Consider the following 19,664-nt stretch of genomic DNA (forward strand, 5'->3'; position numbering starts at 1 on the left):
AATACATAAGTTGTTATGCCCTCACAAAAAATTTAGTGAGTCTGACATTTCAAAGGCACAGTTTCCATGCAGATTGCACTACTATTCTCTTAATTCCTTTACCCTGGAATTAATGCCCCTTCAACTTTAGCCTGTGCCTTGTTGGCAAATTGAGTCCAATAAGCATCAGAGATGGTGCAAGCAAGCAGCAACAGAACTTTGTTTGCTGGATCTAGCCATTAGGTTGGCTCCCTTGATCTTTGAGGACAGATCTTTAAAAGGTATCAAGTCTAGCACACACTTCCATGTCAGGACTGTGCTGGCAAAAGTCTGTAGAGGTGACTGGTGCCTGAACTGCAGAAAAAAAAATTCTAACCTTAGAATTTTTCAGATAAGAGGAAACCACCCTTAAAAAGAAGTGGCAGACTCAAGAAACAGAATCCATACCCTCTAAGAACTAAAGGCTTTTAATTAGACCAAATTTGAACATCTTTCTAGTGGACTGCATAGGTTCTTGAGTTTTGCAGATTTGAATACCATCCAAGAGGAACAGGTTGCATGGGAAAGCATACAGAATCAGCTAACTGAAAATACTGTGCATAAGACTTTGAATACATACAGGACTGCAGTCTCCACCACTGACATTTCCATCCCCCTAGGATTTCAAGGACATTCCACAGAAGGCTCAGCATGCTACAGACAACAATCTTTTTTTGAAGAGTTGTGAAATCAAATCCCCTTGCCATTAGGCTAGTGCACAATCTGAAAAGCAAGGCACTTGGATCCCACATCACAGAGGAGTGCTCAGGGCAGGAGATTAGGCTGGGGTCAGGACTACTCCTGATGTAGGCCAGCACAAAGAACAGAATGCTGGGCTCAAAGGGCCAGAAAAAAACATTAGCAAAGCAAAACATTACTGCAAAATGCAGTGAGTAGGAAATGCTCTAGGGAAAGGGAAGTTCCCTGTTCTCATTCTGCTCTCAATGCTATTAGGTTATTATGTAAGATGTATTTTCTATTTACGTGGGCCCAGATCTCAACCTCTGTATCAGAAGACCTAATTACCCCAGCACTGAACTTTAACTAATAGTTACACAGCTTCAGAACAGAAGTTGGAACATCTCCAGCTGGCCTAGAGCACAAGAGGAGCAAACTGCAGACTTGTCTGCACTGCAATGCTTCAAGTCTTAATGTAAATAGTTCAATGAAAACATCCTAAGTAGGAAGTAGTATTGAAACAGCACTGGTATTAATAAGTAACTGTATCAGAGGAGCTTAGAGCACTCACAAGTGAGGTTTAGTGAGAAATATGTTAAACAGATGAGTATTTGCTAGTTCAGTTGACCTACCTACAATTGGGCCAGGATTTATTCCGTACTTCACAAGTTGCTCTTGAAGGTCTTCATTACTCATCTCTGTTATATCTAGATCATCTTTCTCCTCTGGTCTGGGTTTGTCAGTTTTCTTCGTAGCTTTCTGTGAGTGCGTGAGGGAGAAACGAGACAGGGTGTTTACAGTTCATACAGAACACATCTTTTTCTTCTAAGGGAAAAAGAAGTCGTAAGAGTACTAAACATATAAACCCAGAAAAAAGTTATTATATTCTCCCTCCCCCCACACTACTAAAGCTTATGTGAAACAGTACAAACATTTACACCTACTAAACAAATATGCACAAGTTTCCTACTTAGGAAGGAAATACCCATTACAGACCTCCTCTATAGTAAAAAAAACAAAACAAAACAAACCACCTCTTACTCATTATTCTGGTCATGTGTTTTAATTTGAAGTTCAAGTATACAATGGGAGGGGATTGCTTTCATATGATTGAAAAAGTAAGTTTCTAGCTGTTTCACCATCTCTACACTAAACTACAAATATTTATGTTCCATTGGTACTTCTTCACATCATTTTTCTACCTAGTTGGTTAACATTTCCTCCTCTAATGATATGGAACAAGTTCTTCATTATCTACATCCTCTCAACTAACTTTTCAAAACCCCTCTTCCTACTTGTCCTAGCACTCTCTCTAAGATTATATGATATTACAAAGCAGGTGCCAGAAAGGCAAAAATCAGAAACAATCTCAAATTTTCAAAATCCTGCCTGTCTGTTTAGGCCTCTGCTACTGTAGCTCTTACAAATTTTAAACCCAACTCTGGCAACAGTATTTCAAACAGCTGGCAATCCACCACCACCACCACATATAGATGGTTATCAAAATAATCTGTGGAGATGCTACTCCTAAATTAACAGTTTCCGTTAAACCCAAAGAGAGTGATCATAACATTTCTTCAACTTGGGAAGCCCCTACTACTATAACAGACATTTCAAGCTCCAAAATTTGGAAGAAAGTAAAGAGGTAAGACATAAAAAAGCATGCTCTCAACTAAGAAAGATCTTGATACTGCTTTGAAATAAGTTGTATTTGTATTTCAAAGTTGTAGGATATAAACAGAAACAATTTCTACACTTATAACTCAGCTTGGCTGCCCAGAGGCAAACCTACCTGGGTTTTCTGGTACTAACCAAAGACTAAAATTCCAAATACAAACAATCTATAACACTCGGTCACAATTAACATGTCTTTTTCTTGTTGCATTTTGTAAGATAGAACCAAAACACTAAGATGACTGACATGAGTCAACAGTATCTGGCTAGGCCTTAATGCCAGTTCAATATTTGTTTGCATGTAAGCTTGGTCTTGCCTCAAGTATCTTAGTATTTTAAAGTTAAGCAGGGATTGCATGAGGATTTCCCAAACATAACTGACTCCAGATTTTCCTCTAACTCCTGGATTGTGACTATCCCAGCATGATGAACTTAAAATCAGCTGCTGAAAAGCAGTATTATCATGAACTCTTGGAATAGACTGCAAGCAGTCTGAAGAAAGTACAGGGTCATTAAAGCGATAGATTTGACTAAAGACAGATTTACAATTCACTTTATCAATCATTCCATTCCGAATTACTTTTTGAAGCAACAGAGCCTACTTACATAGCACACAAAAAACAACCAACCTGGAGCTATATGAGACTTTTATTCACTTCTGAATGTGCCGGTCATAACACTATTTCAAGTATCACATTAACTTAAATTTCATATTCAGTGCATTTTTTCTGGACTACTGAACTGCCTAAACAGTAAGGAAGAAAAAAAGGAGTTCCAAAACAAATGCTGGGTTTTCTTGTTGAGATCTGTTTAGACTATTAACAGCTCCGGTGTTTGCACACATCATCAAGCAGATTAACCAAGATGCTATTCTGTATTTCAGAAGAAAATTAGCATAGTGCAGGAAATCAACTTTTCAATGACACACTGAAGAAACTGGAAACCTAATTTTACCTATCTCTACCTTTATATCACTTAGAGACCACAGAAAATGCTATGACAATATACAGCAGAAGCACTATTCAGCATTCTGCTGGATGCTTTACAGAAATATTAACTATCAAAAATCTAACTGCAAGTAATGAGTACTATGGTATTTTAACACAAGTAAACTCACATATCTCATAGTATCTTTGAGTTTGGTTTTTCCTTCCAAATACTATTTCACTTTTTCCTGCACTACTGTCACACACAGACCATCAGAATAATCAGTTTCAGCAGAGAAAAAGAGCAGGGAAGGGATGAAAAAAGTTGAAAGTAATCCATGCTCTTCAATAATTGGGCCAGATGTATTGATTATCTTGTGCCTTTCAAGGTCACAACTTTTACTTTTGAACACCTGTTCTCCTAAGTGCAGAAGCAAATGACTTCACTGGTACAAGTACAAAGTTGCCATTTAATCATTCACTGGACCACAAGATCAGCCCCTAGTGTAAGGCAGGATAGAAGAACTTCTCTCATATCTTGGCTGTGGTATGAAAGCATTAACCTCAGCAACAACATTAGCTCTAATTACCACTACTATTATAGTATAAAGCACCACTACACTTCTGTGCATCAGGACAACTTGTCCATTGGACTATGCCATGAGACAGATCAAAAGAGCTAGCTTTAAAATTTATCACTGCAAGTTAAAAAGCAACCAAACAACAACAACAAACAAACAAACACACACACACACACACACACACACACACACACACACACACACACACACACACACATTTTCCTGTTCTGGTGACCACTGGTAAAATTTGTCTTACTGTGGTGCAGAGGTGAAGTGCTTAAAATGAGATTGTGGCAATACCCAGGATTGGCCACAGTAAGGTGGTGCCACTGATCACTTTGCACATATTAGGTGCGGTATATTTTGCAGCAATATACCCAGACCTATAAATACTTATCTCAAGATCATCTAATTCCATCCAGAGCTAGCAGCATTAAAAACATATTTCCATATTTCTATTTTATAGAAAACCGAAGATGGAAAAGGATCTGCACACTTCACTTGAGAGAGATTTGTTCATACCAAAGAGATGGCAATTTGGTAGTATTATCTGTCAGGCTCAGTTTCAGATTACCCAGGAACCAAGTCTTCAAACAAGTACTGTAGTGAATTATAACCATGGGGCTGCCACACAGCATTCTCAGTACTAGGGCGACAGAAGAACAAGAGCACAAGAGAAGTTCATCTTCTCTCAGTATCATCTCTTGACTGCACAAAGCTTTCCCATTCTTCCATTAACAAGAGCAGAAAACACAAGTGATCAGAATTCAGACTTGGAAGCTACCTACCTCACCTTTGCCATTCCTGATGAATAGCAATTAACAGCCACAGACCAGTTTATCAGGCAAACTTCACAAGCACCTGTACTAGTCCCAGCACTATTCCAAAGACACGCATAAGTAACATCTTGAAGAAGCTATTAAATAATATAAACAACTGTGAGACATCATCAAAAGCAGCATTTTCAAATCCCAAGGTAAACAGCACCTACATCAGGATACACAATGATTTTAATCCCAAACAGGTGCAGCTTCATCACTAGAAGCAGAAAGAGTCAGGGCCTATTTACTGTTTCTCTGAATGAGGTTAAGATAGGCTAAAGAAAGGCCAAATCACACCAATAGAATGCTCTTTAATTCTCCAGTTTGCACAGAGTTCTCTCTGATAACAAATAAATATTTCTTAGGAGAGGTGAAGATAAGGAACTGCATATGTGAAGTGTTAATAATAGACTTACACTATGAAATAGAGAGGTCTCTGTACCATACACAAACATTTCCTGCAGCAGAATTTTCTTTTTTTAAACCAAATCCTACTGAACTTTTTAACCTCAAAGGCCTGGAGACAACATTTACCAAGAGCTACAGGACAGACAAAATAAACAACAGAAAGGAAATTATGCAGCAGCAATTCAAAGATCCTGAAACACACAACTTGAAAAAACTCACTACCTTTTAACCAGCTAGTAAGTGCCAGACTTAGAATTTTCAAGTTTAAGTACAGTAACAGTCCTAAATAAAGGTAAACAGTAAAAGTCCTAAGTAAAATCTTAAATATAAGATTAGGGACTACTCAACTCTTTCAACCCCTTCTCCCTTCAGATGCTGGGTTCCAGTGAAGGGAATGTAGCCACTTTGAAAGCAGATGAATGCTACATAATGAAGAGTTGTTTCCAGAAACAACTCTCTTTCACTTAGGCGAAAAGTAAAAATTCACACCAAAAAACCAAATCGAGAAACCAAACTGGTGGGTCTCATAGCTCAATCAACTGAATGCTGACCAGGAGACCTGGCTGGTGTACAACTGACATGCACTGCTAGACAAAAATTACTTCAGTGGGATTCTTATTACCCCAGCACTCTAACAAGCTTATCTCCTTAGCTCATGAGTCTAGAATTGCAGAAAATCTGAAGGTGCAGAGCAGCATGGCAGGACTTCTCGCTGTAGTGGGAATTACTTTGGTCATCTCTCCCCTACTGCCCACAGGTGTCACTCAGCCAGCAGATGACTGCCATTTAAAAGGGCCACAAAGGTTTTAAATCCGTATTCTGGGTCACATTTGTATGGCACATCATCATCAAGACATACAGCCACACACAGGGAACACCAAATAGATTCTCTTTCTTCACTAGGTAAGCATATATGCTTTACATTAACTCACCTATCTGAGTACAGTTTCACTTTCCACACACCTAATCTTCATAAATTACCAGTTTTACTTACCTTCTCTTTTCCAATAGGGAAGGAGTTGAAGCCACAGTTACCTCAGGTACAGATATTATCACTACCACACCATTCTCACTATAAAGGATTGAAGCTAGCTCTGAACTTACTTGGCTACTTAATTAGCACAAAAAACTCCCAAAGAAACAAAACCAAAAAAAACAACAAACCAACCCAAACATCTTTACCTGATATGTCTCCCTTACAAACTTTCATCACACAGGTCCATATGATTTCATCATACCTTCACTGACAGATCTGAGGAAGAGACATCTGACTGATCTTCTTCAAATCATCACTTTAAAGGTCAAAAATTTCACTCAATATATTTTAGAAAAGATTCTTCCAGGACATGATATACACCAAATAGCTAAGTCATAATAACCTACACATTCTGAGCTCTGAACAGTTCCTGTTTGGCAATGGTGTCAAGACAATATTTTCAGCATGTGTTTTAAAACAATGGTCCTAAAGAGGCAAAAATGCAATTTCATAGTTACTTTTGAGCTCTGTCCTGATATTCAGCCCATAACTAATCAAGACCAGGGGCATCCAGATGCAGATGGTTTCCCCTGCAGGAAACAGGTGTCTCACATACCCAAACACTGTCCTCACATACCACTATGCTAAACAAGCTTAGGGAAAAAAGTTGCTCAAAGACATTAGTAGAGCTAGAGAAGCTGACTCTTCCAGACAATATTATCAGACTGAGGCAAGAACAGGCATGGTTTTAAAAGCTTTTCCTCTCCTGGTAAGAGTATAGCTAAAGTGAGATATATATCCTTAGGTTGAATTTAGTATTCAAAGAGCTGTGCTGGAAAGACTGGTGGATTGAAAAGGCATCATTTGTAGCACAATTAAAACTATAGGGTTTTGTCTCTGCACAACTTTTATCAATAGAAAATGTCCACCCAAATGCATCCTCGAATGCCCAGAACTTAGGAAAGAAGAACACTAAAATGACAGTGCACACAGGTTAAAATGACTAATGACTACAGCAATGTCAAAACACTATCTTCCACTATCAAGAGACCTGTTTTAGCCTTCAGTGACTGGAGCATAGATATTCAGAGTACTCCTTTGAACTTGTCCATTTCACAAGCAGCAGTGCCTTCCCCTCCTGAGGATCCGCAGGTCAGCCGACCGGTCCCGCAAGGTGCCGATCCCGCTCCAACAGGAGCAGCCGCGGCCTCGCTCCCGCACACGCGGCTCCTCCGCGCGCCGCCGGCCCCGCAGCGCCCCCTGCCGCCCACGGCCGCACCCGCTCTGCCCTCCGACCGCTCTACAGACACGGGCACTGAACTCCAGCGGGCTGCGGGACCAGAGGGGGTACAGCTACTGGCTCCTAACAAAGGGAACTGTGAAACGGCCCAGAGCGGGAGAGGAGAAATCCCAATGACCAGTAAACCCATCCAGTGAACACCACCAAGCCGGGACCACCCTTACTCAGGCCAACACAGTATCCTCATTACAATACTTTTTTTCCACACCAAAAGCCATATTAAGGAATATATTTTGTAGATCTTTGACAGCCTATGCCATAAAGTAAGGACAGACTGCTTTTTAACTGTAATCCCAACCCTTTCAAAGAAGCTAAACAAGAGAGAATTGCTGTCAAGACTGCTGGCCTTCAGCAGGCAGCACACAGTTAAGCATTGACAACTGTTGTGTTGGTATTACTACTGAAAAAGCACAAACTTCAAAAAAACGAGGTTACGTCTCTCACTTGTGTTGCTCCTCTGCTCCATTCAAAATAACACATTCCTCTGCTCCAAGAGTGATTCTGACCCTTTACTGCTTCTCCCTCTAAGCATCCAGCATTCATTCATTCCAACAGCGAGAGTGAGTCTTCACTCCCAAATCAGTTTGTTAGGGGTTTTTGTTAACCGTTTATTATTGCTTGGTTTGGGTGGGGTTTAAGGTTTGTAGAATATTAAGCTAGAGCCAGAGAAATACCAAGTAAGGAGTAAGAGAAAGCACAGTGGGACAGAACCCTCCAAAATGCAAGTCTATGTAAACGCTTTTTCAAACATTTTTACAAGTTAATACTAGCATTGACTGAGTCATCTGAATCGAAGAAACTTTTGTAACTTTCAAGCTAAGCAACAGTAAATTTTTAGAGTGGTACAGGAAACAGTCCACTTTTTTAATCCCATGGAAGATATACTTGTAATGCAGTCAAGTATTTTGGTGTTCTAGAAACATATTTAGTTGACTGCCTAAAAGTTTGAAACAAATGGTTTAAAACTCCCCCAAGGTACACAAGCCAATACTACCATTTCTAAGACCTGTAACATACATAAATATGGAGCTATTAAAACACTGCAATTTTGTTATTCAGATCTCAACCTAACAACATGTCATTATAGCAGTACATGTTATAAAGTACTTTTAATTTCCTTGTGCACCCAGTAAAAACCGTTTTCTAGCCCTTTTAAATGTAAAACATAAAAGCAATGCCCAGTATAGAACAATGAATTTACACAGAGGAGTTTAGAGACAGAGGTTTGTTTCCAGAGCCTACCAAGTGACCTACAGGTAATATGGAATTCCTTTATTTTATTCCTCCTTTCCATAAATCCTTGCAGTTCCCGCTTCCTCTTTTTGCCCCTTATTTCTAGTTTCTTCTTTTTCAGAGGTCTGTGTGCTTCCCCTTCCACCTTCTCCTAATCTTATCAAGATATTTTGCTTTGTTTCCTCACCAGAACCCCAGTCCTCTGGAACGTCAGACTTACTTTTGCTCTACCTCTCCGTTCCAAGTGTTCTGAGGACATGTAGATTACTCTTCTTGAAGGAGAGCTGATCAGAAAAGCACTCTTGTGCCAGAAGGCATTAACAGGGACAACAGGTAATCAAGCTACAAGCAATTTCAGAACTGCTTAAGCTGCACAAAGCAGGCAACAAACATACATCCTCCAAGTTTGTTTGTTTTGCTTGGCGGGTATTATCTGGGATTTTTCTGTGTGTTTTGGTTTGGGGTTGGATTTTTTGGCAGGGGGAAACAACACAACACAGGGCACAACGGACCCAAATCTGAACAACTATCACTAGAATATTCGCTGAAGTCCTGGAAGTTATGATGATACAGTGTTCTGATATTAATACACAAGATAAGCATAAATAGCACACAGCCTTCCAGACATTGTTAACAGCAGTGTAGGAGTACCACCCATTCTGTAAACATCAAAAAAGTCACCCTTAATTGTTTAAACTTAAGCACTGTGGAAAGGAAAAATCGGATCTAGGATAGAAACTTCAGCAGTTTCAAGACCTTCCTCCTCCAACAAGTGTGAAACAAGTCAGATCCGAGCTCATCCTATTTTACTCAAAAGCACCTTATGAGCGCTACCAGCAGATCACTGTAAGCCAGCAAAGTGTCTAGTTCACTGTAAAGTTACTTCAGTGAATGCCAGTTAACCGTTTGAATTAGACAGATGTTAAAAAGCGCTAAATAACTTGGTTAGAAATCTCTTCCTCTTGAAGTTGCAGTTTTCAATTTCTTAACTCAAGAACTGTTTTTTGGAGGCTAAAGCATGAGAGACCTTAAAAGGATTCAATTTCTCTGCACGCTCTTTACTAAGGAGCTTTGAAAGATAGTATCTCAGATACAATTAAATACTTGTAATATCACACACACCACAACTCCAGAAACTGGCAATCAGTATCCAAGCCCTTACTCGAGACTAGACTGTTTAGAATTATCAATTACACGATTGCTTTCTCAATATATGCAAGTTTACAGACCACTTATTAAAAGTTAAGAAGGAAATCACATTTTCCCAAAGAGAAAAATTCCAAATAGCTTCAGCTCCCCCTCTTCCTTTACATGATAAAGTCTAAGAAAGCAAATACATTGGACAAACTGAGCATACAGCAGAGGCCCTTTGCTATAGAACACATGCTTAGAGGTACGAGCGAGACATCTACATTATGCAGATCCTCTTTACACTAAACAGTCCACTTCATTAAGTGAAAGCTGTTCCCTCACAGATTCCTCCTTTCATCTAGAGGTATTTACACCGCGTAGCATTGCTGCAGTACAACTGAGACAGCTGACGGGAATCCTCTCCCACAGTAAGTTGCAACCTCGCGCGGTTCTCTCGCTTCGTTCCTCCAACACCGAAATTTTCTACTTAGGAGACCGCCCGCCAAACCACAGTAAAGGCTTCCCAATTTACAACCGGGGGGCTGTCGCACCCTCCCACGCGCGGTCGCGCGGCCCTGACGGCTGGAGGGGCCCCCCCGCACGGGCCAGTCGCTCCAAGGTGGGACGCGATCCGGAGGCGCAGTCAGCGGCCACCCGGCACCGACCCGCGGTCCCAGCTCCCCCCTCGACGCGGCGGCCGCTGCCGCTCTGCCCCGGGTGGTGGGACCGTCCCCGCTGGGCACGATCGCGCGCTCAGCCGAGCCGGAGGGTGCCCCGGTCCCACGCGGGAGGCCGTGCGGGGCGCCCCGGTGCCTCACCGCGGTCCCCGCGTCGCGGCCGGCGGGCGAGAGCGGCCGCCCCGTTCGGGCGGGAAAGCGGGCCCGAGGCTGCCGGGAAGCCGCCGCGGCGCGGGCGGGAGGCGGCTGTACTCACCCGCCCGGCGGCGGCAGCGCCGCGGCTCCGGGCGCCGAGAGGTGTGGGCTCCCGCTCCTCGTCGCTGGAGAAGTCGGGCTGCGCGACAGCAGGCGGGTTGCGGGCGGTGAGGTGCTGCAGGTAGAGCTGCACGTACACGTCCTTGCGCTGCTCGCCGCCCGGCAGGCTCACATTGTTAGCGATCAGCTCGCTCTTCAGCTTCTCCTTGGTCAGCACCGACGGGTCCGCCAGGAACTCGGGCATCGCCGCCGGCCACCGCCGCCACCGCTCTCCCAGGAGAGGCAGCAACAAAGCGCGGGGAGAAGGGGCGGGGGAGCAGCAGGAGGAGGAGGAGAAGAAGGAGGACTCGCCTGCCCCGCGCCAGGGACCAGCTCCACAGCGGGCGGGCGCACGCAACGAGCGCTCCTTCCCAGCCGGCAATAAACCGCGCCCCGATTGGCGGGGAGGAGAAGGAAGCGGCTCCGCTATTGGCTGCCGGGCGGCAAAGGGGCAAGGCGCGCGGGCCCCGGCAGCGTTGGTGCTTTGCGCGAGGGACAGTCACGCAGTTTAAATTCGGCTCGGGCGGGAGAGGCGTGTGGGGCGGTGCTCGCGCGCGGGGCTGGGTAGGGCGGGGGGAGCTGTCCCTCACGGCGGCACCGCCCCCCCCCCCACCTCCCAGCGCCGCCCGGCGCTCTCCCGGGTCTCCCCACCGCCCTCTCGGGTCACAGGCTACGTTCTCCCCGCCAGGAAGGGAATGAGAAGCGCAGCGGGCGGTTAAGGAGATCCTAGTAACCTGCAGTGATCCCGGTCACCTGCCGCCGGTTCTGCCCGCGCCGCCGCCCCCCAAGGCTGTCCCCTCGGCAGAGCGATGGCCTGGCGGAGCCCTCCCTCCTTCCCGCCGGCTGCAGCGCGGGCCGGGCGGACACAGGAGCTCGCTCTCCCCCGGGATAACTGCGCTGGCCGCCGCCCGAGCGCGCGGCTGTGCCTGACCCGTTAGCTGTGGGCTCCAGAAGAAATCCAGCCGGGAAACCGGTAGCTAATCTGTTACTGCGACTGCTGCCGTTGCGTGACTTAAATGTTAAAAAAAAATAAAATTAAAAATCGCATCTATAGTTTCTCAGAGTTTGAAAGGCACGTAGTTGTTTTATTTATTTATTTACTTACTTATAAAGCTGACTTCAAAAATTTCTCAAGTGTGTCCCTGCTGGGGAAGTAGAACTGAGTTTTAAGATAGTCTTGCAGTCTCTAAACAAGTGGGTTAAATCTTTCTATGCTTACATGCTGCTTACTGGGAACATGTACTGCTTGTGTTTTATGATGGGAAGGGTTTAGTATTTAGAACTGACTATATATCCTATGCTTTTGAGAACTGCCTTCCAGTATCAGAGATAAGAATTTAAATGTGAATATTTTAATTTGCCCATCAGTCATGGACCTAAAACAGGATTGTTAGTGTTTGCACCCACTCCTCTTTATGTTCCAGAAAGAGTTCTAAATTGCTGTTGAGGAGAGGGATTTCCACTGTTCGAGTGTGCTCCACCATGGAGCTGTCGTGGTGCCTGTTGTTCCTGTTGATCTCACCATAGCTGCAGTATCAGCTAGATGAAGGCGATGAGGGTTATCTTTGTGGAAAGTAATTTCGAGGCAAATCAAGGACCCACTCCCAGGAAGCCTGATGCTTCCCACTGAAGAATTGGTGTGGTGTAAAAAAGTAATTAATACAAGTTAGAAGTTTAGCTTGAGGAATTAATTTAGTGCAAGTAGTTCAATGAGGTGGCAATCATCTGAAGTTCATTATAACTTCTATCTGAAAGTGCTTGGTTCTTGGTGTTGTATATACTTCACCTATTCAGTTTGTTATACAACAAGGCTGAGCAGTGGGCAGAAACATCTTCCATTAACAGCATACACAGCAAATATGTATCAATGTGGATTGACTAGTATCACTTACTTTTAAGCCTGAATAGAACAAATGAGATGGTTCTATATATTTTTCAGCATATCTTACCCAAAATTTTTCCTGGAACGTGGATATTAAATGATAGGTGTTTTGGAAATAGTTAAAGGAAATTTAATTCCTCTCCAAATTTGATAGTACTAAAGTGTAGATAGTATTTTTCACCTTAAAAAGCTCTTAGGTGCCTTGAAAAATAGACTTTCCCCTACCTTTAAGAATTCGCTTCTCATTCAGATATGAAACCAGTTGCACAGTATGCTTCAGAGAGATTCTTCAGCTATCATGTTAATGTAAAAAATAACCATGTCAACTCATACCAAGTCTAAAATGTTTTAAAGCAGTGTAAGGGGAAATGGGGTCTGGGGAATTTTAGCCAAAATTAACAGTGAAAATACAAGCTAAAACGTTGGTGCACCAACACCAGGGACAATAATGGTACAATAGGCCTGAATTGTGCTTCTTACAACAATGCAGCCACCATTTGCAATTCATCATACTGTTCATAATGTGCAATACAGGTGGTGCTGACTTTTCTTGTGAGTGACCCATTAGGAGTGGAAGGAATTAAAACTCTTGAGCTTGAAGTCTATGTTGATGGTAAGTCTGGTTTTAATGCATTGAGTGTAGCACAAAAAACCCCAACAGGAACATGGTTATGAAGTAGTAAATCACTACAGTTCAGCTTTGATCATAACAAATGGATGGGTTGACTGGCCTTATCTTGGATCTGTGTTTTTCGCCTTTTTGCTGTCAGGCAGAACTGGGATACAGGCATAAAGACAGCAGAAACTTGACATCTTATGTTTTGGCTATTTGTTCAAACTCCAATACAGAGGCTGTGGAGCCACTGAGGTTGTGGCTCAGATTAACATTAATTAAAGTACATATTTACAGTCCATTTAAGTTTTGGAAGTAATTTCCCCAACTATAGAAGGATGTATTATCTTTTCTTTTTTGTTAATTATTTACTCTGTTACATTGCTAAACTGATGTAACTCCCTTGCACAGATACTGAACTCTTTTATTGCCTTAACTTTAGCTGCTTCCAAAGCAGCAAAAGCTAAAAAGCACCATACAATAATTTAGTGTCACCTTTCTTCAGAGCAATAGACTTCTCTGGGAAGCCAAGTCCCTAAACAATCCTTGGCACAAGCTGTCTCCTACTGGTTCTACACTTTTTACGGGTTCTACTCTTTATTGGTGCACCTTGGGATCAACAGGTGTTCTCCAGGCAAAGCAAAGATGGGAAAGTAATATAAGAAAGCACCAAAATGTACACATGCATGACGATTAACACTGGAACCTGCAACTTGTAGACCTTTATACAGCCGAGGATCCACACACCTTTATTGTTTGTTTTGTTTGAAGGAAAGTAAGTCACATTTTGTAGCATTAGGCAGCAGTCAAGGGGCCTAAGGGAATGAGTCCATTATGAACGAGCTCAAAAGATCTTTCTAACGTTGTTACAGTGGGGAACAAACCCCACAAATGCGAGGTGGTCCGTATGCCTATCCAAGGATTTGTTTTGTCATTGTTTAGAACAGGGAACTGTTGTTTTACTGTGCCTTCTGTGAAGCATTCCAGTATTTCAATGTTTATCCCTAGCAGCAAGTTCTGGTTTTCAAAGACCAGAATACCTGCCTCTACCTGAGAAACAGGTAGTCACACTTTACCTCTTGTCAGTATAAATGCTGACAAAAGGGAAGCTTAGGAAAAAAAATGCAAATGTTGTGAGACTATGGCCATTTTTAGTGGTTAAAAAAACTGTTGTAAGCTTGCCTAAAAATGTGAAATATGCTGAAAGGAGAAGCCAAAAATCTTTCCTTTGTAGGACCCTCCCAAATGTCTGGAATTTAGTCTTCCTGAGAGTGAGAAAGAGATTTTTCAGTCATACATTCGTCTTTGACATGAAAACATTGAATGTCTCTTAAACTGTCTCAGATTTCTAGCTCTGAGTTTCCCCAAGTGTGCAATTCCTAATCTCTAAGGCCACCCATAAAAATGAGATAGATAGTTTATGTTGTGATACACTGAAAAAATATATTTTCTATATCTGTGTGTTCAAAAAAGTAACCTAAGTTCAGTGGAGGACTTGGAAAACAATTCATAATGAAGTATAGATGTATAATTGGCATTCGTGTGTAACATTTGCCTCAACACATAACATTGTGAAGACTATAAATTTGTTTATAGCCAAGGCATTTAAGTAAGTGTTACAGACATGCCTTTGCCTCAGACTGAGCTGATAAGGAAATGTAAAAAAGCTATATATGAAGTATTAATTCAGTCTTGGTGCACAGCAGGTTTCACTATGAAAATGATATTCCATCTGAGTAAGGCAATAGAAACTGGAAAGCATTACTATAAATAAAATAAGCAGTTGCCTAATCATTATAGCACAGTGTAACTATACTTTTTAGAATCAATAATTTCTTTTCCACATTCTTGATTAATTTAGAAAAATTAGGTGGCTTCCTAATGACTCTAGCTTTTTTATTAGAAACATCTGAAGTAGAAATGGCAGTGATAAGGAAAAAAAGCGTGCCTTACTATAATGGAGCACATTGCTTCTGGAGCAATTCTAGAGCTGGCAGCCACTGGGGAATGCTGCTCTGTGGTGTTGCCTGACCTGGTGCACAGACAGGTGAATACAGGGGTGTCTAGCACTGTACAGCTGCTCCCAGGCAGGGAAAGAAAAGTGTATGACTGCTTTAAAACTTCTTACTGCTGACACTGTGATAGTCAAAGGCCTGTACCAACAAAGACTGGAAACAGAAGTATCAGCTCTTACTTAAGTACACTGACAAATTAAATGAAAAGGACAATTTTCAGGGTAGTTTCTTATACTGAATCATTTCCAAACTATAATTATTTATATATCAATTTCTATCAGACAGAGATAATGCCAAAGCTATGTTTACCATGTGTAAGCTATTACCTCAGCACCACAATTTTTTGAAGCTTATATGATTTTAAGTCATTGTCTATATTTAGCTAGGAACAATTTCATAAGAAAAAACATCTGCATAAAGAGATCAGTTGGGTTAAAAACAAAGTATTTAGAAGTTAGAAGGAGACAAAAAGCACAGAAGCACATGTGCTGTTGAAATGCTGGTAAGAGACAAATACCCATCAGAATATTTAAGTGTCCCAGAATTAATGGAGTCAACTTGATAAAACAGCTGTGAGATTAAAGAGAACTACTATCCCCACTTCACTGGTAGGAAACTGAGAGGGAGAGTTTGCATATAGCTAAGGCACATTTAATTTTTTCATTTAGTTTTGAGATATAACTAGATAATTTTGATTTAGGGACAATGGGCTCTCTCTCCAAACAGCTGACAAAAACCTTAACTAAGCCATTAGTATTTATGGTTGTTGCTGAAGGGGATGATCCTGCTCTCTATCCTGTCCCACGCACTCCTGGTGCTTTTCTTGTGTTGGATCTAGGAGTTGTGCCGCTGGATCTGCACGCTGAGCCAGCAGCTGCTGCTGTGCCATTGCAAGATGTGATCCAAGGGGAAGGAGGGGAATGCGCAGGCAGGAATGGACAGAGCAGAGGGAGATGGACTGTTTTGTGACAACCTGCACTCATATTAGTGTGAAATATATTAGTGTGAAATCACGCCCAGAAAACTTCGACTCCTATAAGCAGATCTTCTGTACTGTCACTAGTTGAACTCCTTACTGCAAGCCAGAGGTATTGCCTGGCAACAAACTGGAATGTTTAGAGCAGAGCACCTGCTTTGGCAGAGGTACAGGAATGCAAGCAGATTGCCACCACTTCTTATATCCAGCTCTCTGGATGGTGAGGCAGAGAGACGAGATACTTTGTGGGATCACAGAAATATATAACAGATTATGCATCCCATACAAAATGCATCCATCTCACAGATTACACATAAAAGAAAAAAAAAAGAAAGAAAAAAAAGGACTAACCGCATAAATGGAAATCCCGTCAGCATAGCATTGTGAGGCAGTCCTCCATGTCCATTCAGATCTGGTAAAATCTGAGTCAGCTGAAATACTGTGAGCAGTTTTGAGCATTTAAAAATGCAACTTGTTTGGAAAGACTCCAGAGGGAAAGTGATACAAACAATCAGAGCCCCAGTAAACACAGTTTGTTACTCTAGAACAGCTATAGAAAGGCATAACAAATTTCAGATATGTAAGAAGTATCTATAAAAAGGAAGGGAATAACCTGTTCTCCAGCACAATGACACAAAGGCTGGATTTAAGTTACAGCAAAAGAGACATCAGGGTTAAACTACACGTAGTCCCTTTGTAATAGTAAGAATAGGAAAGCACTTGAACAGATTGCTTAAGGAAGATATAGAACTTCTGTATTTGAAAGGTTTTAAGCATATATGGAACAAATATTAGCATGTGAACCCCAAATTACTTGGCTTAAAAAAAACCACATAATTTGATGACCGCTGAGCCTGGTTTCTAGGACTTCTGTATTCTTTCTTCTAAGTTTACAATATTAATCATCAGTTCTTACAAAGTGAGAATTGTATCTGTGGCATTCTGTCTGTTCCTCAAATTCAGGCCCTTGACAAACTATTATTTCTCTTCTAATTCAATTTCATCAAGTGTCAAATTTTACGGTTTCTCCAAATCACTAAAGTACTACTTCTAGGACTCGCTATCTCATGTGTAGATCAAAGTTAAGTACTCTTTGTGCCTTTCTGCCTCTGGCACCTCAGCGTGTGGAAATGTCTACTCTGAGAAAACTCTTGTGTTCTTCAGCCTAACCCTCTGAGGTGCCCCCCACGGGCACCCTGCTCCCCTCTCCCTCCCTGTCAGGGTTTCATTCTTCTTCGGGGTTCTTAAGACAAGCATATGTCTGAGCTCTTGACTACATAAGACCACTTGCTGCCTCTGCTTTTACTTCCTCTCCTTGTTATGTGAATTTTTGTACTGAAAACAATGGTACCCCTGCAATTTTGGGGAGCTCTGTCCCCATTAAAATTTATACATCTGTTATATATCTATACATCTATTTATAAATCTATACAACTTCCTGACTTTTTCCTCATCATTTCCGCACAGTGGGTTGTCTTTATAAAAGTCAATCTCTAGACAGGTTCTTGCCTTTTGTGTTTAAGCGTGGTATTAGACAGTCCTATATACACAAAGACCATAAACAAAGACATACCAATTTTCCAACGGGATCTTTATGATTACATTGCTACAGCAGCAATCCTATGCCATGACCCCCACTAAGCCCTCCACACCGTGCTGCCCTCTCGGCCTCAAGCGAAAAGAGTAGACTCCAGGCTGTAGGGGGAAAGAAAAGAACAAAAATGAGATTCCTCGGTTTCCCCTGCGAGGAAGGGAAGGAAAAGTAAGTGACCCCGACGTGATTCGAACACGCAGCCTTCTGATCTGGAGTCAGACGCGCTACCGTTGCGCCACGAGGTCCTGCTGGGAACGGGCCGTCTCAGAGTTAGAAGTGGCCCATTCCGGGCCGTCGGCTGCGCGACTCTCGGGGCTCGAGGATCGGGGCGGGTGAGGCGAGTTCGGGCCGCCGCGGGGGTGCGGTTGCCGCGCCTGATCGGCCAGGTCCTCTCCCGCTCCGGCTCTTCTCCTCCGCCACTATTTCGCCTCCCGCTTTCCCGAGCAAGTGCGTTACATGTCCCCACCCACATCCCCGATACCGGCCCCCAGCAGCAAAAGCCTCCCGCCCCCGCCCCCTGGTGGTGCCGAGCTCGCCTCCCGCGCCGTTGCCGCCGTACGCAAGCTCGCGGGCCTCTACTCCCGCTCCCTGGAGGTCATTCCCGTCGTTCCTCTGCCGAAAGCCCTCCGTTCCTACCTCCCACCGCCGCGGAGTGTTTGTTTGGATTTGTATAAAGGCACTCCCACAGAATACGCGATCAAGGCAATTCCTCGTTAGTATAGTGGTAAGTATCCCCGCCTGTCACGCGGGAGACCGGGGTTCGATTCCCCGACGGGGAGGCCGAACGGCAATTTTTTTTCTCCTCCCGCCGCGGGGGGGCGCAGAGGCGGTGCCAGCGCGCGGAGCATTTTTCGCGCGGAGTTGAACGGCCGGCCGAGAGCGGCGCGCGGCAACAAAAAACGCCCGCGCGAGCCAGCGCGGCCCTCCCCGTCGGGGAATCGAACCCCGGTCTCCCGCGTGACAGGCGGGGATACTCACCACTATACTAACGAGGAGCCGCGGGCCCCGGCGGCCCCCGCGCCCCCGCTCCCTGCGGGGGAGGGGCCGGCCCTGCTCCGCCCGCGTCCGGGCTCGTGTTTTCCTGGATCCTGCGGGACCTGGCGTGGGCGGGGAGAGGCGTGGTGCTCCCACCGCGGCCCTTGGCTGCCCTCCCACCCCATCGTCCGCGAACCTGCGGGCACGGAACCCTGGAAACGGCAGGGCAAGGGAGCTGCCGGACTGGAGGTGGGGCGGGGGGATCGGAGCAGCACCAGGGGCTCGGGTGTCTTTGCGTTTCTAGTTTTGCATCTCGTTCACGCAGAGTTTCTTTTTACGGGAACCTGAGAAGCCCTGGAGTCAGCAGTCCTTGAGGTGAAAGGACCCGAGCACCTGCTTCTTACCTACCTAAAAAAGGAACGAGGGAAATGGAAACCAGCTACTTTGAGATTTGAGAGTAAAAGGCAGGACACAGACTGACCATCTGTCTTGATGCTGACCCGGTCAGCAGAAACATGGTTGTAAGTTTGTATGGCAGTGACATTAGACAGGAAACTATATTTAATTTGCTGGCTTCTTAGATGAAGAATTAACACCACATAATAAACAAGTGCTTGGAACAAATGGTGTTCTCTTTTGATGGGCTCCACTACTGCTAATATTTCTTTGGATACAAGGACCACAGCTTAGCTTTTTCAGGTAATCATAGCTAAAGACCAAACAGCTACCGATACGTAGACTTCCAAATATAAGTGTCCTGTAAACAAAGCATTTCTGAGAATTGGCCCTCTAATTTAAATGTTTGAATATGAACATGTGTTTCTCAGTGCATGCAACAGATTCAAATTTTGCCCTGACAAGTGAAAAATATAACAGCAGTCTCATAATAATT

General features: G+C 43.5%; 1 protein-coding gene, 1 long non-coding RNA gene and 3 other non-coding genes across 9 annotated transcripts in view; 2 read left to right on the forward strand and 3 right to left on the reverse strand.

Moving 5' to 3' along the window:
* Positions 1–16,677, reverse strand: part of TMPO (thymopoietin) — a 28,933-nt gene extending 12,256 nt beyond the window's left edge. For 2 of the 5 annotated variants that reach the window (XM_064655377.1, XM_064655380.1), the window contains exons 1-2: positions 10,680–11,109; positions 1,329–1,455 (exon numbers count right to left, since the gene is read on the reverse strand). In XM_064655377.1, coding sequence (XP_064511447.1) covers positions 1,329–1,455; positions 10,680–10,922 — 370 coding nt within the window. In that variant the 5' untranslated portion in view covers positions 10,923–11,109. Of the gene's footprint in view, positions 1–1,328; positions 1,456–10,679; positions 11,110–16,554 lie in introns of those variants that run through there. The other 3 variants (XM_064655378.1, XM_064655379.1, XM_064655381.1) reach the window with 3 other exon arrangements.
* Positions 16,678–17,970: 1,293 nt separating this feature from the next.
* TRNAW-CCA (transfer RNA tryptophan (anticodon CCA)) lies at positions 17,971–18,042 on the reverse strand. Its single transcript has one exon. It is a non-coding gene; the product is annotated as a tRNA-Trp (tRNA).
* An 11-nt stretch (positions 18,043–18,053) lies between these two features.
* LOC135414528 (uncharacterized) lies at positions 18,054–19,396 on the forward strand. The gene is made up of 2 exons (XR_010430706.1): positions 18,054–18,521; positions 19,098–19,396. It is a non-coding gene; the product is annotated as an uncharacterized LOC135414528 (long non-coding RNA).
* On the forward strand, positions 18,505–18,576 carry TRNAD-GUC (transfer RNA aspartic acid (anticodon GUC)). The gene has a single exon. It is a non-coding gene; the product is annotated as a tRNA-Asp (tRNA).
* TRNAD-GUC (transfer RNA aspartic acid (anticodon GUC)) lies at positions 18,721–18,792 on the reverse strand. Its single transcript has one exon. It is a non-coding gene; the product is annotated as a tRNA-Asp (tRNA).
* Positions 19,397–19,664: the final 268 nt, after the last annotated feature.

This window comes from Pseudopipra pipra, chromosome 5 (assembly GCF_036250125.1).
Source record: "Pseudopipra pipra isolate bDixPip1 chromosome 5, bDixPip1.hap1, whole genome shotgun sequence".
Classification (NCBI taxonomy): Eukaryota; Metazoa; Chordata; class Aves; order Passeriformes; family Pipridae; genus Pseudopipra; species Pseudopipra pipra.